Genomic DNA, 20,689 nt, shown 5'->3' on the forward strand with positions numbered 1-20,689 from the left:
CTCAAAGTCTGGCCACACTCCCCGGTGAGGCTGACTGTCCTGTGCTGCTGGGAGTGGCTCTGCGAAGGGAAACGTGGCAATGCCCAGGGAGGGTGCGCACCCATGGACCCCCGACCCAGCCTTCCCACTTCCAGGATTCTAGCCCGAGGATTTGCTGGCGAAAATCTGAAGAGAACACTCTCTGCTCTACCAGCAAGCAGCCTGGACAGCAGGGCAGGCCCCTGGGAGCTGGGGAGCCATCACCAGACCCCCCCCACCCCCCACCCCCCACCTCCTGTGGAAGGGCCCGCTGCACCCACATGTCTGCGCACACTACCAAGGATGCTGGGGAGACGTAGAGGGCTATCCGTGTGGGTTAAAAAACTTTGCATTCAAAAGCTTAAAAAGTTTTTATGTGTTGAGCACGCTGTCCTGGGCATTGTGCTCTGAGCGTATGTATTATCTCATTTAATCCTCACATTTAAGCTCTGGGAGGAGAGGAAGCTGAGGCTCAGTTCCACAAAGAGCTGGTCTGACTGACTCCAGGGGCTCCACCTCTTGACTCCGGAGATGCTCTGTCTGTAGCAGAGGCTGGAGAGGAGCTGACTCAAGTCCCCTCCCCCACAACAGTGTGGCCACCGCAGGGTCCTCACAGACCCTCCATGGAGCTGGGACCTGTGCAGGCCACAGGGGCACCGACGGGGCACCGAGCTATATATTAGGGATATTAACCACTGCAAAACAGCCCGCCCAGCCACCATCCACAGGGACCTAGCCACTAGGGTCCACGCTCATCAGACGACCAGAACCGGAGGCACGAAGAATCTAATTATGGAGTAACTCGTGACTAAGCTTTTGAAAACTCAATAATATTACATCTCGGGGCACAAAAATAAAAGATGTTTCTTTAATAAACGCTCAGCAGAGTTCACTTCATGTAAATGGATAAATCTCTTGGCTGAAATGCCAGTGGAAAAGTACCCGCCATGCAGTTCCTGAAGGAACGGGGTGTGGGGAGCAGGTGCCAAGTGGCTCCATCCACAGTCTCGGGCAGGCTCTGGCCACCAGCCATGGGCGGCTAGGGTCCTACCAGGTGTGGCTGCCATACTGCAGTGCCCCCCGCTGTGCGATACAGTGGCTGAGGGAGATTCCGTTTTTTGTTTTTTTAAAAAACATTTATTATTAATTTTTATATATTTTATTGGTTTTTGTTTTTTTTTTTTACAGAGAGGAAGAGAGAGGGATAGAGAGTTAGAAACATCGATGAGAGAGAAACATGGATCAGCTGCCTCTTGCACACCTCCTACTGGGGATTGCCCGAAACCAAGGTACGTGCCCTTGACCGGCATTGAACCCGGGACCCTTCAGTCCGCAGGCTGATGCTCTATCCACTGAGCCAAACTGGTTTCGGTGAGATTCAGTTTTCAAGAGAAATTGGGTGTTGTAAAACAGTAACTAAGTGAGCCCTGTGTGGTCCTGGTGAGACGGGAAGATATGAGGGATGGGCAGACTGGGGGGAAGGTGGGGAGTCCCAGGGCTGTGTTAGGAAGAGAAGGGAAGAATGGGGGCTGCTGACTCTCTATGTCGGTGGGGAGAGCTGGGTTTGAACAGAGGGAGCAGAGAAAAGGGTGGAGGAGACAGAGATACAGGCTGGTCTCCCCCTCCCACAATTCCTGCCGCCCTCCCCTTGGGCCCAGGGCTTAGCCATCGACTGTGACGCAGCTGATGAGATGCAACCCCATGGCTCATTAATTAGGAAGCCCGGAATTAGCCTGTCCCAGGGACCCGCATCCTCCAGAGAGAGCCCCTCTCACCTGCCTTCCTCTCCCTCCCAGCCCTCGATGAGATCAGGCTCCGGGGAGCTGGCCCCGGGGAGTGGGGCCGGGGAAATGAGATGCCGGGGCACGCGCGAGGCAGGAGGTGGCCTTGGCAAATTGACCTTCTCTGATGAGATGACGGAAGTGATGGCGTGCGCCTCAGGCCTTAACATCTTCTTCATTTAAGAATCTGGGGGCGGGCTGGGGGGCAGCCTTTGCTCCTGCTCCAGCCATGGGGGCCGTCTTAGAGCGAAAGAAGCACAGATTCAGGAACCAACCTGCCATTTCACACTGATGTTACTTCTTTAAATCCCCCTCTTACCCTCCACCTGCCTCCCGCGGCCCTTTCCTGCAGCTCTCCCATACCTCGCAAAGCTCCTTGGAAAAAAATCTAACCCCAAAACTCAGTCCCCCTCTTTTTCTCCCGACTTCACCCCCCTGTGACTGCTGTACATGACAGGTTGCTTGGTATTTGACACGTGTTCCATCCGAAGGGGTGCTCTGTTCCTTCTCCTGACTCTGGACAGGCGTGTGGTGGCTTCGGCCCACAGCATGTGGCTGCAGGGACCCTGCTTGACTCCGAGGCTGTCATAAAAGGCCACCTGCCTTCTGACTCATTTCCCGGAACTCGCCGGTGTCCAGCACACCCCACCGGCTGTGAAAAGCCACACACAGAGGCCACGGGGAGGCAGGGTCCTCGGCCCAGGCGCCCGGGCATGTGAGTGACGAGCCTCCTCCGGGTGACTCCAGCCCCGGACCAGGCAGAGCAGAGAACAGCTGTGCCCTGTTCGGACTCCTGACCTTCAGAGCCCACGAGCTTAATGAAATGGGGCTGCTTTGTGCACTGCGTTGGGGAGGTGTTTGTTACACAGCAAGCAGAAACCAGAGCAACCACAAAACCCTCAAGCACTCCTGCAGCGGGGTCTAGGAGGACCGGAGGGCGAAGCCAGAATCCTCTTAGCAGAGCGGGAGGGGCAGCCTGAAAACGTTCCCGTGTCCTGACAAATGTAGGCAATCGCCACCGAGAGAGAAGCTGAGGCTCATCGGGGCTGGCCAGCACGCTAACTCATTTCCTGAAGACCCAGAGTGGGCCAACGCAGGGCCTGGGGGCACACCGAAGGCAGGGACTCTGTCTGGGAGGCGGAGAGACAGGGACCTGTGAACGAGGCATTTCTAGGTCAACCCCACCAGCCTGTAGGAGGTTAGGGTGGGGGCAGGACCAACGGGACCCTGGTTCTGACTTCAGAAAGACATCTTGGGGATTTGGGGGGGCTTAGCTCCACCGTACCCACTGTCCCTTTATAATATCCTCCTGGTTTTCCTTTAAGGCATTGCCATCTCTCCCCTGGATGCAGTCGGAGGAAGCTCTGTTTGGGCGCTTACCGGAGAGGAGAGCGTATGAGCCAAGCTAAGCCAGCCAGACAGCCTTCCTTGGGATGGGAATCCGGCACAGGGACAAGGCCGGTGAAGCCATCCCCAGAATGGGCTCTGGGCTCTGCACCCCTCCTGCCCAGGTGCTGTGGGAACTGGTTGCTAATGGCTTGTTGCTGGCCTGTCTCCTCAGCCTGTGCCAGCCACCTCACCAAGAAAATGCCTGGGAAGTTCCTTCTCCCCAATCTCCTTGACCAATGACTGAGTAGTATGCAAATTAAGTATATGTGTAACGGCCCTGGCCAATGTTGCTCAGTGGGTTGAGCATTTTTCCTTTCACTGAAAGGTCACCGGTTCAATTCCCAATCAGGACACATACCTAGGTTGTGGGTGTGATCCCTGGTGGGGTGTGTGAAGGAGGCAATCCATTGATGTTTCTCTCTCTCTCTCTCTCTCTCTCTCTCTCTCTCTCTCTCTCTCTTTCTCTCTCTCTCTGTCTTTCTCTCTCCCTCCCTCTCTCTTCCTTCCTCTCTCTCAAAAAAAAAATTAAATGAAAACATATTTTTAAAAAATTGACCCTCTTGCCTCATGGTAGGACAACTCTGTGGTGCCACTCACACCCGGAGCTCTGGGGGACCAGGCTGAGGCTAGACTCCAGTTGAAACCCCATCTTTACCTGGGCTTCTCTCCTCGTCCATCCTACTTCCCTCACTCCGAGAGCCTCCCTCAGGAAGGTACAAGAGTCCCATCTCAGGCCCTGCTCCTGGGGGACCTGACACACCATTTCGTGACACTTTATGGGTTCCTGTTTCGTGGCCCTCAAGAACTATAGCTTCCAAGCCTGGCTCTGGACTCTTCCCTTAAATCGTGAGCTCTCAGTAGCCACTAGTAAATTCCTTCTGCTCAAATCATCCAAAACAGCACGGACCCAGCAGCAGAGGCCGGAGACAGGGAGCTGATGTTCATCTTCCGGTTTGGACCCGTGTCCCATGGAGGCGGGGAGGAGGCTGAGTCGTTGCAGCCACGTGCCTTCCGAGGGCCGGGCGCTGGCAGACTCAGGGGCTTAATGCTGAAGACCCAGACAAGCAGGCCCTGCCCTTGCCTTAGAGGCCTGCTCTGGCCCTCCCTGGGGTGAAGCCAGGGGAGAGAGAGAGAGAGAGAGAGAGAGAGAGAGAGAGAGAGAGAGAGGGAGAAAGACATCAACTTGTGGGTTCATTGGTTGATTTTTGTTTGTGCCCTGACGGGTTGAACCCACAACCTTGGCAAACTGCAATCTTGGGGTATGGGAACGATGCTCTCTAACAAACTGACCTACCCAGGCAGGGCCCAGAGGATTTAAAAAAAATTATATATTATTGATTTTTTACAGAGAGGAAGAGAGAAGGATAGAGAGTTAGAAACATTGATGAGAGAGAATCATCGATCAGCTGCCTCTTGCACACCACCACTGGGGATGTGTCCGCAACCAAGGTACATGCCCTTGACAGGAATCGAACCTGGGACCTTTCAGTCCTCAGGCTGATGCTCTATCCATTGAGCCAAATCGGTTCCGGCCCCAGAGGATTTTTCTAAATTGAATCCAGGAGCATCTATTAGATACCAGTTCCAAATACGCCTTCTCACTGGAGAAAATCAGCACGGTCCCCGGCTTCTCTGCAGCTACTGACTTCAGGAGGACGTGTTTTTCTTTTCTCCATCAGGAGATACAGAATACCCAGCTGTCAAAGAGGGGGGGAGTGGAGTTGTAATAATAATGAGTAGTGAGGGGCCTTGAAAACAAGGTGAAGGCCCATTTGGGGTAGCGCAGAGGTTGAGCATCGGTTCCCAGTCAGGGCACATGCCCAGGTTGCAGGCTCATGCCCCAGTGTTAGCACCATCACCTAGGAAGTGGAGAAAAAATGGATACAGGCCTGAGCCTGGGGTGCTCGGACATTAGAAGCCAAGGTCAAAGAGGAAGAGCCAGAAAAGGAGACTGCCAGTGAACATCCAGCGTGGTGGAAGGAAAACCAAGACAGCGTGGCATCCCGGGAGCCCAGGAAGCATGTTTTTGAAGAGGACAGTGCTCCCCCCGTAGATGCCGCCCGGGGATTAGGGGAAATGAGAACATAGACGTGGCCGCCGAATTGGGCAAGATGGAGGTAGCTTATCATCTTGATCACGGGCGTTTCCGTGGGTTGGTCTGGGCAGAAGCCTGAGTGGAGGGAGTTGAGAAGGAAGTGCTGATGTGTACAATCGGCAGCTGGACCACAGCGGGAAGCCAGGCGGTCCCTGCCTCCGGGAGACGCAGTAAGTTGTTCAGCGATGGAAAGGTCATCATCATAAGCCCCCGGCTCAGCGTGGAGGGCAAGTTTGCAGTCTAGCTCAAGGAGGAAAGTGAGGAAGAGGAGTCTTGGTGAAGGTGGGGCGAAGGAGAGGGAGTGGGGTACCCAGAGGGTCCTGGTGGCAGGTGAGGAGACGCATCTGCAGTGCAGCCAGCAGAGTGAGGAGACTCCCCAGCCCATGCAGCCCCAAGAAGGCAGTCCTGGGAGTAGCAGGCCCTCTGGCGTCTGTGTGGAGGTGGCGTTCGGGTTCCTCAGGGGTTCTGGTGGGGCTAGGCTTAGAATGATGATGCTGGCAGACAAGGCTGGTCTGCCCCGGGGCCTGAGCCCCTGAGTTAGAGGTGAGTTAGACGGTGACTCAGACCTGCAGGGCGGAGAGGGAGGGATGCGGGCGTAGCCCCACAGCTGGCCCCGCTGGCCCTGGCCTCCTCCCTGGCCGGCCCCGGTCGCACAGTCTCAGGAAGACCGCAGTGCACACCAAGCTTCCTTCCGGTCCGGATGGAGTGAGCCTGCTCCTCCTGGGTTCCTCCCGGGAGATCCTCACTCTGACATACGCTTGTCGGCTGTTAATAAGAATAACGGCGTTAGTAATAAGTACTCCTCCTCATTAACTTCACCCTGGCGAGCACTTTCTGAAGCTCCCACAGCGGCCCAGGCGGTGGGCGTCAGTCTCCCTGCTTCACACGGGACGGAGTGAGGCACAGAGCGGACACGGGGCCTGCCCACGTCATGTTTCCGGCAGCAGCAGCGGCCAGATGGGGCCCCAGCGTCCTCACAGCCCCTCAGGGACGTTCCCGAAAAGGTGGACACCAGGTTCTGAGGGTCGGAGCCCCCCTTCCTGGGACACTGGACCCTTCATAGCACTTTGTGGGGAGGAGGCTGCCCTGTTCCCCCTCGCCCCCCCTTCTAGAAGCTTCCTTGCAGGACCCCGGAGAGGAGGCCAAGAGCCTGGGGGCTGGAAGAGCTGGGGCCACAGGGAGACCCTGGTGCCCTGGGCGGAGGGAGGCTGAGTCTCTTTAACCCATCGGCCTGGGCTCCTTCCGCAGGCTGGGCCTCTGGCTGTGACTGCTCCCTTCCTTCACCCACAGCCCCGACGCCCTCGCCCTCAGCCAGTCTGGAGATGGCACCTGCCCTGGTCCCCGGGAACGAGCGTCCGGGTGGGGTGGCATCGGGGCAGGCTGGCTGCCAGGTTCCATGGGCCGAACCTCGCTGGGTTCCCAACCCCCACGTTCCTGCTGGGAGGGAGAGATGGGGACGTGCTGAGACGCTGCCCCGGCCGGGTCTCTGAGGCCCTCGCCCGGCTCTGGGAGTGTGCACGGGGTGGGAGCACCCCAAATTCCCCGGAGCCTGCCCGCCCGCCCTGTGGGAACGGCCCCTGCTTCCTGGCCCCTTCCCGGCGGGGCCGCCTGCCCCACAGGCTGCAGGCAGAGGCTCCTTTCCCGGAGCCCAGCACAGCCCCCTCCAGGCCGGTCCACCACCCATCCCCTCACTGGGTCAGCCCTCCGAAGGGGTCCTGCAGGCCGGCGGCCTCTCCCCGCCATCCTGGGCCCGCCAGGAGCCCCGTGAGCCCCCCTCACTCCCCCACAGGAGACAGATAGGGAACATGCACCCCGAGAAAGCTTAGAGACACCCCCCAAGTGACCCTCACGTGTCCCTCTTCCGAGCCCCTGGAGCTGCAATCACAGCCACAGCAGCTCCCGCCTCCCCGTGGCCACCCCACCGCGGAGACAGTCAGGAGGCGCCCCCCTCCCCGCACAGCGCGGCCCACGTGCGCCCCCAGGGGCCTGAGTCACCGCTGCCGGCGGGGACGGGCCCTGGGCTCCTGGGGAGCCACCGGGAGGGGCGGCGGCCACGTCACCTCGGAGGAAGCACCTGCGGCCATAAATAGGCGGCCGCGGAGGCAGACGGCACAGCCTGCCCGGAGCGCCCCACGCTGTGCCACCTGCGCCAGGATGCCCGACGCCCTGCTGCCCGCCTGCCTCCTCGGCCTGCTGGCCGTCACCTCGGCCTGCTACTTCCAGAACTGCCCGCGGGGCGGCAAGAGGGCCATGTCCGACCTGGAGCTGAGACAGGTATGACCAGGGCTGGGGAGAGGGCTGCCATGGGCTGGGGGGTCCGGACCAGTGCCCGGCAGGAGCGAGGCCAGGAGCGGGTGCAGAGGGGACCAGACCGGGCAGGCGGGGACGGGCTGCAGGGCTCCCTGGACAGTCCCATCCCGGCGCGGATGCAGGAGAGCGGTTCCCGCGGTGACTGGGCTGGGCCGGGCCGGGGCAGGGAGAACGGGCAGGAAGGCCTCTCTCCCCATTGCTCACACCCAGCATCTGAGGCCTCCCATCCAGCCCCAGCCTCTCCCGCCACAGGCCCGGCCTCCACACCGTCAGGAGCTTCCGGGGTGCTGGGTGGGTGCCGGCCCGCACTCAGTGAGTTCTGCCCACTTCTCTCCTGCGTGTCCCTCCCTCCCTCCTGCTCCGCTGCCACCGGAGCTGGTGAAAGCCCAGGCTCCGGCTCCGCTCGGCTCTGCCCAGGCCGCAGGAGGCTGGTCCCGAGCTGCTGACCCAGGAGCGGGGCAGCTGGGCAGACAGACTTCCTCCCGCTGCTCTGCTCGGCCTTCGGGCCTGAGTCACCCAGGAGCCTCGGGCCTCCTCTAGGGCTCAGGACCCTGCCCCTGGTTAGTGACAGGCAGGCGAGCAGAGGCCCCAGCTTTGGGGGGAGGGCAGGGGAAGGGGGTGGCGGGTGAGGGAGTGAGGGGGCCCGGCCAGGCCAGAGAGGGGACAGGAAACAAGGAAGGGCCTGGGGGTGGGGGGTGGGGACAGGGATGGTGCTAGAAGGGCTGGGTTAGGGGTAAACCGGTGGGCAGCGCCCGATGCTGCAGCCCTAGGAGACCCCTGCAGGGAGGTGTCTCCCTCTCTCTCTCTCTCTCTCTCTCTCTCTCTCTCTCTCTCTCTCTCTCTCTCAGGGGGAGGGAGAGGATGCTGAGTGCTTCACAGGGGGAGTGGAGGCACCTGTAACAGAGGGAGGTTGGTGGATGTTGGCTTCCCTCCTGGGTCCCTTTTGGGGCCAAAGCAGCGCCAAGGCGACCCCGAACCTTCACCCCAGGCCTCGCTCACCCTGGCTTCTCCCCCCCCCCCCCCCCCAGTGCCTGCCCTGCGGCCCCGGGGGCAAAGGGCGCTGCTTCGGGCCCAGCATCTGCTGCGGGGACGAGCTGGGCTGCTTCCTGGGCACGGCCGAGGCGCTGCGCTGCCAGGAGGAGACCTACCTGCCGTCGCCCTGCCAGTCCGGCCACAGGCCCTGCGGGAGCGGCGGGCGCTGCGCCGCCGACGGCCTCTGCTGCGACGAAGGTGCGGGGCCGGGGGCAAGTGGAGAGGGGCGGGGGGTTGAGGGGACCTTGGGGGCGGGGGCCTGGGGGGACCTGGGGGCGCGGGGGGGCCAGGGGGGTTGGAGACCTGGGGGCGGGGGCCTGGGGGGACCTGGGGCGCGGAGGCGCCAGGGGGGGTTTGGGGACCTGCGGGGCGGGCCTCCGATCCCGTGCGCTGAGCCTGTCCCCCTGCCCCGCAGAGAGCTGCGAGCCGGAGCCCGAGTGCCGGGAGGGCGGCCTCCCGCGCCGCGCCCGCGCCCACGAGCGGAGCAACGGGACGCAGCTGGACGGGGCGGGGGCGCTGCTGCTGCGGCTGGTGCAGCTGGCGGGCGCCCCCGAGCCCGCCCCCGGCGGCTACTGAGCCCGCCCCCGCCCCCCTCCGAGCGCGAAATAAACCTTTTACAATGCACCGGCTGGTGTCTGTCTGTCTGCCCGGCTGTCTATCTGGGGGTGGGGGGTGGAGAGTGGGGGGGCTTCCCGACCCCAAGACACAGGCAGATCCACCCAGCGGAGAGCCTGCCCTCAAAGGTGCCGCCGGAACAAGGACAGGCGCCGGGCGGGAGGGGAAAGAGGGCCAAGGCAGGGAGGGGGTCTGAGGGCCGAGGGGTGGGAAGAAAGGGATAAGCGTCGGGGGAAGATGTGGACACCATAGTGAGAGAGAGACAGAGAGACAGAGACAGAGACCTTGAGAGTGACGGGAGAAGAAGAGAATGACGGGAGAAGAGAAAGGCGGGAGGGACCAGCCAAGAAGCCAGCAGGGGTTCGGTCCCCATTTACTCTCCGGAGGCTGAGGGACCGGCAGCTCCAGGAACCCATCCTGGGCCCCGGGTTCTCAGCCCACTGTCTCCGTCACCCACGGCTGTGGGGTGTGTGCACGGGTGTGTGTGTGTGTGTGTGCGTGTGTGTGTGTGTGTGCGTGTGTGTGTGTGTGTGTGCAGGTGGGTGAGGGCGGGGATGGGACCAGCATGCCCAGACCCAGAGGGAAGCCACAGGAAAGGCCACCCCCTCTGGCTGTCAGCCGGCCTGAGTGACAGGCGTCCCCAAACCCTGGCCGCACGCTCCCGGCACAGCCGCGCCCACCACGCTCCCTCCGACACAGACAGGAAAAGAATGGCGAGGGCGTGCCCCGGTTTCCTGCCACAGTCACAGACACAGTCCGAGGTACACCTTCAGAAGCACAGTCACACTCAGGAACAGACACAGCAGGCCTGAGGACAGGCAGGCCCTGCACACACACACACACACACACACACACGCCACCCTCTGACACATGCCACTTCAGGGCAAAGATGTGCACTAACAGGCCAACACTGTTCTCTGTCCCACGTCCTCCTGTGCCCTTTGTCCATTTATCCCCTTTCCCCTCACTCCTCTCCCTTCCCTCCCCCCTCAACTCCAGGCCTTCTCTCCTTGTGCCCCTGCACCCCTCCCGTTCTCTTCCGCCCTCTACCCCTCTGTTACCCCTGCCCTCCTTTCTCTACCAGCCTGTTCTCGGCAGCCTCTCCCTGGGGTGTCTGGCTCCAGGGCTTGGAGGCCACGTGGAGCCCAGGCTGAGAAAAGCCCCTCTGAGCCCTGACCCCAACAACCAGCCTGGGGCACGGCCCCCTGACAGCCTCAGCCAGCCCTGAGCAGCGGAAGCCAAGGCCACGCTCTCTCTGGCCTCAGAGATCTGCTCTGCCGTCACCCCTGCCCAGGCAGGTCAGGAGGGCTTCTGGCCCTAATCAGCCAGGGCTGAGGGAGTCTCGCTCCTTGTCCGTGGTCTTGATCTCCAGGAACCCTAAGCTGCAGGGTCAGCGGCATTGACAGTGTGACATAAAAGTAAGTCACAGCAGGAGATGCTCCCTGGTGTAGCCAACACTTCTTTCCTCAGACTGGAATGCTGTCCACGGCTTCACGCTCCTGTGGAGCTCACCTGTGTGGCCCACAGTCCTCTGGGTGCACATATAGGCTTTTTCACTTTACAAATTAGTGATATTTCACAGTCCGTATGTACTAATTTGCACCATTTAAAAAAAAAATACGTTTTGCTGAAACCGGTTTGGCTCAATGGATAGAGCGTCGGCTTGGTGCCTGAAGGGTCCCGGGTTCAATTCGGGTTGTGGGCACATCCCCAGTAGGGGGTGTGCAAGAGGCAGCTGATCGATGACTCTCTCTCATTGATGTTTCTAACTCTCTCTCTCTCCCTTCCTCTCTGTACAAAATCAATAAAACATATTTTTTTTAAAAAGAAAAGAAATAAAGAGAGAAGACAAGAGATAGATTTTAAGCTGGGAGCTGGGTAGGCCGCCATTCTGTCTGTTGGAGAGGCAGGAAGAAGATGGTGACAATGATGCCGATGACCCCTCCCAGCGCATTTATTTTATACCCCCAATACCAGGAAGCAACACCGAAACTTAGGATCAAAGTAGCTTATTTGCATTTTTTTAAAATATATTTTATTGATTTTTTACAGAGAGGAAGGGAGAGGGACAGAAAGCTAGAAACATTGACCAGCACAACCAAGGTACATGCCCTTGGCCGGAATCGAACCTGGGACCCTTCAGTTTGCAGACCAACGCTCTATCCACTGAGCCAAACCGGTTTCATCTTTATTTGCATTCTTAAGTAGGCCCTATCATTCCTGTTGCTGGTCTGGATTTACATATCTAGTCCCGCCCCTGCTGATTCTGGGCTGATATGAAGGCCAAGCTGACAACATATCCACCATCTTGGGAAACATGTTCCCAAGGCGTGGCTCAGCCTCACCCTGAGTCCCGCTGACGGTAATTAAGGAAAATTGCCCATGTGCCTTCCCAGGTGGCTCTACAGCTTTTCATATCAGAACATTTACCTCTGCCATCATCTTTTAGTTTCGCAGGTTTTTATGATGAGAAATTTCAAATAGACCAAAACTAGAGCTACTTAGACCAAAACCCTGCAGGCACTCACCACCCTCAGTGATGACAATTATCATCCTGGGGTGGCTTGTTTCATTTCTACCTTCCCTCTCCTGGCCCCTGAAGTCAAGGCCAACTGTCATACCATTTCCTCTACAAACCTTCCAGGGCACATCTCAGAGATATATGGACTGTTCCGATAGCCGTGACCACAGACTGTGACCACAGACTGTTATCACTCACATGCAAACCCCAAACCAAACCTCGACCACATCTCACCACAGGCATACCTCAGAGACATGGCCCCACAGGAAAGTGAACATGGCAATAACGTGAGTTGTCATCTCTGTTCTAGTGGAGCGTCTTGCCTTCAATTTGTAAAACATGCAACATCTGTGAAGCAGAATAAAGTGAAGCAATAGAACGAGGTGTGCCTGTATCATCCAGTGTTCAGGCGTTATTCACATCCCCGCAGGCACAACAGAGAATGCTAATCCTCATGCCCCTTCTGCACCCTTGTTTCCGGACCCTCCTGCGGAGAGCGGCCTCCTGTCTTCTTCCTGTGCTCCTCACCAGCAGGTGTCACCAGATGGCTGTACGGTGTGTATGTCACCTGGAGTTATTTTGCGTGTTTAGTTACGTATTAAAATAATCATATTTAGTAATATGTTATTCTTCTTTTCTCTATGTTGCTGCCAAGACTAATTATATATATATTTTTGAAATTGAGTGCAGGTAGGCATATTATCTAGGAATTTTTTTAAAAATATATATTTTATTGATTTTTTACAGAGAGGAAGGGAGAGGGAGAGAGAGCTAGAAACATCGATGAGAGAGAAACATCGACCAGCTGCCTCTTGCACACCCCCTACCGGGGATGTGCCTGCAACCAATGTACATGCCCTTGACCGGAATCGAACCTGGGACCTTTCAGTCCTCAGACTGACGCTCTACCACTGAGCCAAACTGGCTTCAGCTATCTAGGAATTTCACTGCTAGGTAGCAAGGTGGGTTCACAGAGTACTCGTGAGACAAACGAAGAGTTGGAAACCACTGTCCTGACAAGCGCCAAGCGCTTCAGTCACCCCAGAGGCCCCGGGACTGAGCCAGGAAGAAGCGGGAAGAATGACAGCAGCTCGCTCTGCGCCCGTCTGTCTGGCCCCTGGACAACTTCACGTGGCCCTGGTCCCCTCAGCACCTCTCCCCACTCACCCATGGGACCTCGCTTGATGTCCTCAGAAAAAGGGTTGTTAATCAGACTCTGTTTTTTTGTTTATTTTTTTATTGATTTCAGAGAGGAAGGGAGGAGATAGAAACATTAATGATAAGAGAGACTCATTGATCAGCTTCCTACTGCAGGACCCTCTACTGGGGAGCGAGCATGTAACCCAGGCATATGCCCTGACTGGGAATTGAACCGTGGCCTCCTGAGTCATAGGTCGATGCTCAAGCACTGAGCCACGCCGACTGGGCCAGACTCTATGTTTTATTTTTATTGACTTCAGCGAGGAAGGGAGAGGGAGAGAGAGAAAGAGAAACATCAATGATGAGAGAATCATGAATCGGCTGCCTCCGGCATGACCTCTACTGGAGATCAAGCCTGCAACCTAGGTTTGTGTCCTTGACTGAATTGAACCTGGGACTCTTCAGTCCACAGGCCGACGCTCTACCACTGAGCTAAACCGTCCAGGGCCGGACTCTGTTTTATGATGGTGGAAAAGAAAATACTGCTGGCCTTTGGATTTAGGGAAAGAAAGGGACAGTGGATGGAATGTTGGAAGGAGGGGAACCTGAATTCAGTCCCAAGGTGAGAAAGCTCGACTGATGCTCCTCTTCTGTGTAAGCCCCTGGGGGTGGAGCAGATGCAGGGCACTTAGGCTGAGACAGAGGTCCCGGGGGGGGGGGGTGGGGGGCGACTCCGAATTCCCGCAGATGCGGTGGGTGGACACCAAGCTTGCCAAGCACAAACCCATGACCACAGCTCTCCAGCTGAGGAGCGTGGTTCCCTGTGCGGTGTCTGAGGGGCCACAGAATTCGTACGACTTTCCTCAGATATCAGTTTGCGTGAGTCACACACTTCCCCTTGGGGGCTTTGAACAGGACTCTGCTTTGTCACCTCCTGATCCTTTCCTAATAACCCCTGACTACTGCCCAATGCGGGGGTCCTGGGGACCCCAGCAAGAACCCCAGTCTAGATGGCTGTTGGTCACTGGGCCTTCCATTTCTATTATCTTCAAACCCTCAGCAATGACCTTTTTCTCACTTTTGAAAGCGTATATGCCGGTGTAGCACATACGCAAACGTGAACAATGCACACGTGTGCAGCTGGCGGGTACCATAAACGGAGCGCACCCCGTTCACCAGCTCCGGCCCAGGGGCAGACCAGGCCGCCCCAGAGGAGCCCCCACGTTCCCATCACCGCCCTCCACGACCGCTGGCGCCATGGCTGAGCGCTGCCTCTCTTTGTGATTTATATGAAGAAATTCTTCCAGGCCTCGGCAGTACCGTGTTTCCCCGAAAATAAGACATCCTCCGAAAATAAGACCTACTTACAGGTTTCCTTCTGAGTAAAATATAAGGCATCCCCCCGAAAATAAGGCCCCCCTAGACTAAACATGAGATTTGGTCCACTGATTCTGAAAGAAATGGAGTCACAAGAAATTCACCAGGAAATTCAGGAATTGGATTGTTATGATGATGTTCCAGAAGATGATGACATGATTGTCATTGAATAAATGAGTAAATTCTTGATACTGTAGGATTCACAGTTTGTCTGGTTTGTGTTGACAACTACCGTACTACCGTATACAGGTAATAAATTTCCTTTATTTTCATTTAACAATAAATGTGTACCGTATTCTTCTTCATGGAAAAATAAGACATCCCCTGAAAATAAGACCTAGCGCATCTTTGGGAGCAAAAATTAATATAAGGCACTGTCTTATTTTTGGAGAAACAGGGTATTTTTTTCTCTTCCCACTATGTCTGTGAGATCCACACAGTTAGGTGTGTGTGTGTGTGTGTGTGTGTGTGTGTGGAGGGGGGTGCAATATTCCAGTGTGAGAAAGCCACAGATGTAACTTTAAAATATTTTTTTTTATTGATTTCGGAGAGGAAGGGAGAGGGAGAAAGAGAAACACTCAATAATGAGGGAGAATCACTGATTGGCTGCCTCCTGCACGTCCCACGCTGGGGATCAAGCCTGCAACCAGGCATGTGCCCTAATCAGGATCTGAACCACGTTCATAGGTCGACACTCAACCACTGATCCACAGGAGTTACTTGTGCAGGGCAAGTAACTTTTATTTTATTTTATTTCTTAATCACTAACAGATGCGCTGTGCCCCGTCTTGTGTGGAATGGCTGGCCCAGCGGAGGTGAGTGAAGGGGTGTGCTCTGGGGAGAAGGACTAGGCTTTTATGGATTCCCAATAATCGATGAGAAGAGTCAAGGGTCATTTCTGTGGCCGTGCGTTCCCAGGAATTGGCCACATCCAAGCACCAGGGGCTCCTGTGGCCGGAGCCTGCCCTCAGCGCCTTGGGAACGGGCCTTCAGCCGCGGAAGCCCGAGGGCCCTGCCCAGCCCGCAGGTGCGCGGCCCCGTCAGGTGTGAGAAGTTTCACCTCCACCGGCCCCGCGTTAGGCCCTTTCCCCGCGGCGCGCACAGCCCCGGCCCTCCCGGGGCGGCGGCCCTCCTCTCCCCGCTGCCCCCGCTGCCAGACCCAGCCCTGCCCCCTCCTCCACCCGGGGCCCTCCCAGGGCTCACACAGACGCCAGGCGAGTTAGAGGGGAAGGTGCATTAGTTTATTGTCATTATTTCAGGGTGGCTGTGCAGGGCGCGAGGGCTGCGCCAGGTCCGGGGCGCGATGGGCTCCGCGCTGGGCGGCGGCCTAGGGGTCGCAGGCGGGGTCGGTGCGACAGCCGTCTGCGAGGAGAGACGCCGGTCAGGGCTGTCCCCGTCCCGTCCCCATCCCGGTCCCCGGCCCCGGCCCCGCCGCCGCTCACCGGGGCTGCAGCAGAGGCCGTCGGCGGCGCAGCGGCCCTCGTCCCCGCAGGGCCTGTGGCCGGACTGGCAGGGCGACGGCAGGTAGGTCTCCTCCTGGCAGCGCAGCGCCTCGGCCGTGCCCAGGAAGCAGCCCAGCTCGTCCCCGCAGCAGATGCTGGGCCCGAAGCAGTGGCCCTTGTCCCCGGGGCCGCAGGGCAGGCACTGGGGGGGGGGGGGGGGCGAGAGGCTGAGCGGGGTGGGGGTGGGGGGTAGGAGTTGGGGAGGGGTGCCCTGTGGGTGCGGGAGGCCGGGACGGAAGGGGCGCCCGGAGCTCGGTCCGCCGCGGGAGGAGGAGGGAGCGCTCACCTTGCGCACGTCCAGGTCCAGGGCGGCCCGCTTGCCGCCCACGGGGCAGTTGGTGATGTAGCAGCCGGAGGTCAGAGCCAGGAGGCCGAGCAGGCAGCAGGCGAGGCTGGGGGCCGTCATGGTGTGGCTGGGGTCTGACGTCCTCGGCTGTGGCCGGCTCTCCGGTCCGTCCTTTTATGCCCGGGCCCCGCCGGCCTAAGAGGGCTGGCGGATGCCTGGGCACGGCCGGCCGGCCGCCCGGGTCAGGCCCTGCGCGCCCTCATCTGCAGGGGTCGGCTGGTCCAGGTCACTGTGTTGGCTGCAGCCATGTGCGCGGGGGAGGGGGGTGGTGGCAAGGAAGCCTGTGGGGTGGCCTGCGCCCAGCCAGGGGTTATGCAGCTGGACTCCCCATACCCGGGGGCGGGGGAGGCACAGGAGGGCACTGGCCGCCTCCAGGGTGGAAGAAGTGTGGCAGGACGGGCAGGCCTCCCCCACCGTCCTCTACCCCTGCCACAGGCATCCTGTCCCCTGTTAGGGAGGTCTCTTCCTGAACCCACATTTCTTGGAGCTCACTCCCCTCCTCTCACCCCCACGCCCACACCAACATCCGCTTCCCCGCCTGGAACTTGCACGGGAAAGGCCTTTCTTTTCCTCTGACCTCTCACTGAAACACAGCCTTCCCTTCCCCTGTGAGGGAGCAGCAGTCCGCAGGGCAATGTGCAATACCTGGGGCTTCGTCCAAACCGGAGAGGACAGGTTTCCCCGTCACATCGCAGCTGCTGCAAAGCTCTCTGCGCAGCGGCCAGACCCCCACCCAGACCACCACCCGTCTGTACGTGGGCAGTTCCTGGACCTGCGCCAGACCTCTTACCTAAGGCTTTAAGCAAACGAGCTGCCACTGTCACAGGTGGTTGTAGCATTTGACACCTGGATGTAAATCTGGTCGGTTTCCTTGGTCTTTGTGTCATGCACTTAAAACCAGTGCTTTTTTTTGGTGTAGCATTTTAAACATATCTCAAATGAAATAATTGCACATAAAGGACAGACAGATGCCTCAGCGAAGGGCTGTGGGTCAGTGAACAAGGAGATGAGCAGCACAGATTCTCTTCAAGACGGGACGTGTCACCGAGCTGGTGGCAGCCGGTGGGCAGACCGGCCTTTGGTCCAGGCTGTGCCTCAGCCGCTGAGAACCCCCTGGCTCGCGGGCACACCTGTCCCAGGTGCCCACGGCGGACCATGCGGACCCGATGCTGGGCACCTCGGAAGGACTATTCATTCCGGACCGCCCTGTGGAGCTCGTTGCCCGAGGCCAGCGCAGAGGTCTCTCTGCCCAGCCCTGTGTCTACCCCCCCTCCCACAGAGGTGGGCCCCTGTGATAAACATCCAGCCCATTCAAGCCCATCTCAGGCTGCTCCCTGGGGAACCCACTTTGCAAAGGCGGGGACGGGATGAGTCCAATGTCAGAAAGGACAGACTCAACAGCACCAATCCCTTGAGGTCAACCCAGGGCAGAGGAGATGGGGGGGGGGGGGGAGACGGGAACAGCCAGTCCTGCACTCTCGTCTGCTCTCCCAGAGGAGGTGCTGAGGCCACCGGGGCACGGAGCCTGCTGACCCCCAGCCGCTGGGGTGAGCTCTCCAGCTCCTCCGAGCTGGTTAGGCCACCCGGGAGGACCAGTCAGAGGCCGGCCTTGTCTCTCAGCCAAACCAGCTCATTGGCATTGCTGGACGGAAAGGCCAAGTGTCTGACCCTGGAGGCGGCCCAGAAAGCCTCCCAGACACTCCGTGAGCACACTGACCTCACCGGGTTAACACATGCGCATAAATTACTGTAGCTAACGGCCCACAGCCCCGCATCCCTTTCTCTGTTCAACACGCTCATCTGAAGATGCACTGGGTCCCGGCCCAGAGGCTTGGAAACACCGGGGCACCAGGGGCTTATATTCTGTGTGTGTGTGTGTGTGTGTGTGTGTAGGTAGAGAGGGGATGGGAGGGTGACGTGAAACAATACTCTTATTTCAGCAGGTTAGGGGGCGGCGTGTGCTATGGAGAAAAGGGTGGGGCGTGCCTCAGTTTCCCTCACGGGGCTCAGTGTAGGCCTGTGAAGGTGGCACCTGCCCCTTGGAGGAGGGAGGGAGGAAGCCACGAGGATATCCGAGGGCAGACTCATGTCCTGTTGCTGTGTAACAATCTGCACAAACTGAGCAGATGGATACCCTCTTACTCTCACCAGCGTCTGTGGGTCTGGGCCAGGCCTCGCGGGCCCTTTGCTCAGGGTCTCAGGGGACGTGGCCAGGCTGTTCTTTCTGGAGCCGGAGGTTGTTGCAGGATTCACTTCCCTGTGGCTGCCGAAGGGACATGGCTTCCTGAGGCCGGCAGCAGACAGGCTCGGAGCTACGAGTTCCTGAGCTTGGGGACTGCCATCCTGTTAGCTCAGTCACGGGGATTAATTTGGACAATTGGGGCCTTAATTACATCTGCCAAACCCCCTCCCATTATCACATCTTGTAGGATAATCATGGGAGTTATACCCATTAGTTTTGCCTGCTACGAAAGTAACAGGCCCTATTTACATGCCACAGGAGTTCACAGGAAGGTGTGGATGCCAAGGGCAGGAGCCTCAGGGGTCCATGTTAAAGCTCTGCCTGCCTCGGAGGGATATTCCAGCCAGAGGAAGCGGCAGTGCTGAGCGGGGAGTCTGTCTGGCGAATTCACGAAACTGTAAGCCCCACACGGCTGGAGTGGAGTGCCCCGGGGTCAGAATGGTCAGCGAGACGGGGTCACAGAGGGCCGATGGAAATGGGGAAGCAGAGAAGGGTCTGAGCGGAGGAGCGACCCAATTGGGTTTGCATGTTCTAAGGCAACTGTGGGTACCGTGTTGTGAAGAGACCCTGGGGGAAGGTGGAGGTCGGGAGGCCAGGAAGGAGGCTCCTGTAGAGGCCCTGAGTGTGAGGACGGTGGGGAGAAGTGACCCATTCTTTGGAAGAACGTTTGGGGTTTGGGGTTTGTTGACAGGTTGGATATGGGCAGGAGAGAGGAAGAGGAGTCGAAGATGGCTCCGAGGCTTTGGGCCTGAGCAGTGGGATCGATGGCGCTGCCATCAGCTGGGAGGGGCACCCGGAGGGTGGCCAGGTCTGGGCTGGGAAGGGCAGAGCGCAGGGAGGACATGCAGACATCTGAGGCGGCCTCACACCCCCAGAGGAGACTGGGAGTTTGCATTTGGGTTGAAGAGCCCGGAGTTCAGGCAAGAGGCTCGGCTGAGGATCCATTGATCTGGTTTCACTGAAAGGCACAGGCCGGAGTGAGAGCACTGAGGAGGGGGCGGTGGGAAGAGGACCACGGGCAGAACTCTGAGGAAGGTCAGAAAAGAGGAGCACGGCGTGAAGACGGGAGGAGGAAGGGACCAGCTGAGCCAAGTGCTGTGGGCGGGAAAGTGAAACCTCTCTATTGAAACCATTTCCATCAGGCAGAGTCTCCTCGCCACCCCCTCTGCCCGCCGTCGGTGTGCACTGCGATGGTTTTCAGCGAGCAGTTGGGCTGAGAACACTGCCAGCTCCACAGACGGCCCCTCGCCCCATGGGCCATGGCTCTGCTCCAGCCCCAGAGGCCGCCGACGTGGGCGCCCCCTTTACAGCGCCACGTGCCCGCGGGGCTGGGCCGTGCGCCGTGACTCCCGCCTGCTCCCTCCTCTCACAGAGCGCGTGTGAGGTTCGCCCTCGGGACTGCGTGCGTCAGTCGTTCATTTTTCCGTATTACTGAGATGTAGTCCGAGCATGGACCGCGTTTTGTTAACGATTCACCCGCTAATGAACACTTAATGGCTTCTGATTTCAGCTCTGACAGTCACCTCGCCATGAATACTCATGTGCAGGTCTTTGTCCGGCCACGTGTTTTCATTTCTCCTGGGCAGTGGCCTCGGGGTAGAACTGCGGGGTCACAGGGTGAGTGTCTGGTTAGCTGTTAAAGAGGTGAGCGGTGATGGCCGCCCCTTCGGGGCACGTGCTCCCTGAGGCCCCGGTGTGGAGCCGGTGGAAGCCGCGGGGACTGGGCCCCCAGCGGCAGCTGGAGAAGACAGGGCGGGAGGACTTTGAGATGGGCATAAGAAGCTGTTTGACACAACCTTGGTTTTTTGTTTGTTTGTTGTTATATATTTTATTTTTTTATTTTATTTTTTTTACAGAGAGGAAGGGAGAGGGACAGAGAGCTAGAAACATCGATGAGAGAGAAACATCGATCAGCTGCCTCCTGCACACCCCCCACTAGGGATGTGCCCGCAACCAAGGTACATGCCCTTGACTGGAATCGAATCTGGGACCCTCGAGTCCACAGGCTGACGCTCTATCTACTGAGCCACACTGGTTTTGGCCACAACCTTGGTTTCTGATGCTGAAGCTGCCATCTCCATCCTTTGGCCAGAGTGGCTGAGCAGTGTGGATGGAGTCTCCCAGCTCCAGAGCGACCGCAGCCCTGGCAGCAGTGTCTACTCTCACTGAGGTCTTTGTTACTGTTCATGAGTTCTTCTTCTTTGCTGAGGCTGCCCATGCTCTCCCACGTCGCCGGCTCTGGGGAGACAGCCTGCCATCGGTGCAGAATATAAAGTACCCTGAGTTCTCTGTGAGCTGGAACCACAGTCAGCCTGCAGGAG

At 58.5% G+C, this 20,689-nt stretch overlaps 2 protein-coding genes across 2 annotated transcripts; one reads left to right on the top strand and one right to left on the bottom strand.

Moving 5' to 3' along the window:
* The first annotated feature begins 7,330 nt into the window (after positions 1 to 7,330).
* On the top strand, positions 7,331 to 9,238 carry AVP (arginine vasopressin). The gene is made up of 3 exons (XM_084888972.1): positions 7,331 to 7,557; positions 8,622 to 8,823; positions 9,041 to 9,238. The coding sequence occupies exons 1-3, from the start codon at positions 7,438 to 7,440 to the stop codon at positions 9,199 to 9,201; spliced, it is 483 nt and encodes a 160-aa protein (XP_084745098.1). The 5' UTR covers positions 7,331 to 7,437; the 3' UTR covers positions 9,202 to 9,238.
* Positions 9,239 to 15,605: 6,367 nt separating this feature from the next.
* Positions 15,606 to 16,199, bottom strand: OXT (oxytocin/neurophysin I prepropeptide; the record flags this gene model as incomplete). The annotated part of the gene is made up of 3 exons (XM_084889078.1): positions 16,067 to 16,199; positions 15,721 to 15,922; positions 15,606 to 15,640 (listed from the first exon to the last, which is right to left on the bottom strand). The coding sequence occupies exons 1-3, from the start codon at positions 16,184 to 16,186 to the stop codon at positions 15,606 to 15,608; spliced, it is 357 nt and encodes a 118-aa protein (XP_084745204.1). The 5' UTR covers positions 16,187 to 16,199.
* Between the last annotated feature and the right edge of the window lie 4,490 nt (positions 16,200 to 20,689).

Source organism: Pipistrellus hanaki, assembly GCF_964339955.1.
Source record: "Pipistrellus hanaki genome assembly, chromosome: 6".
Lineage (NCBI taxonomy): Eukaryota > Metazoa > Chordata > Mammalia > Chiroptera > Vespertilionidae > Pipistrellus > Pipistrellus hanaki.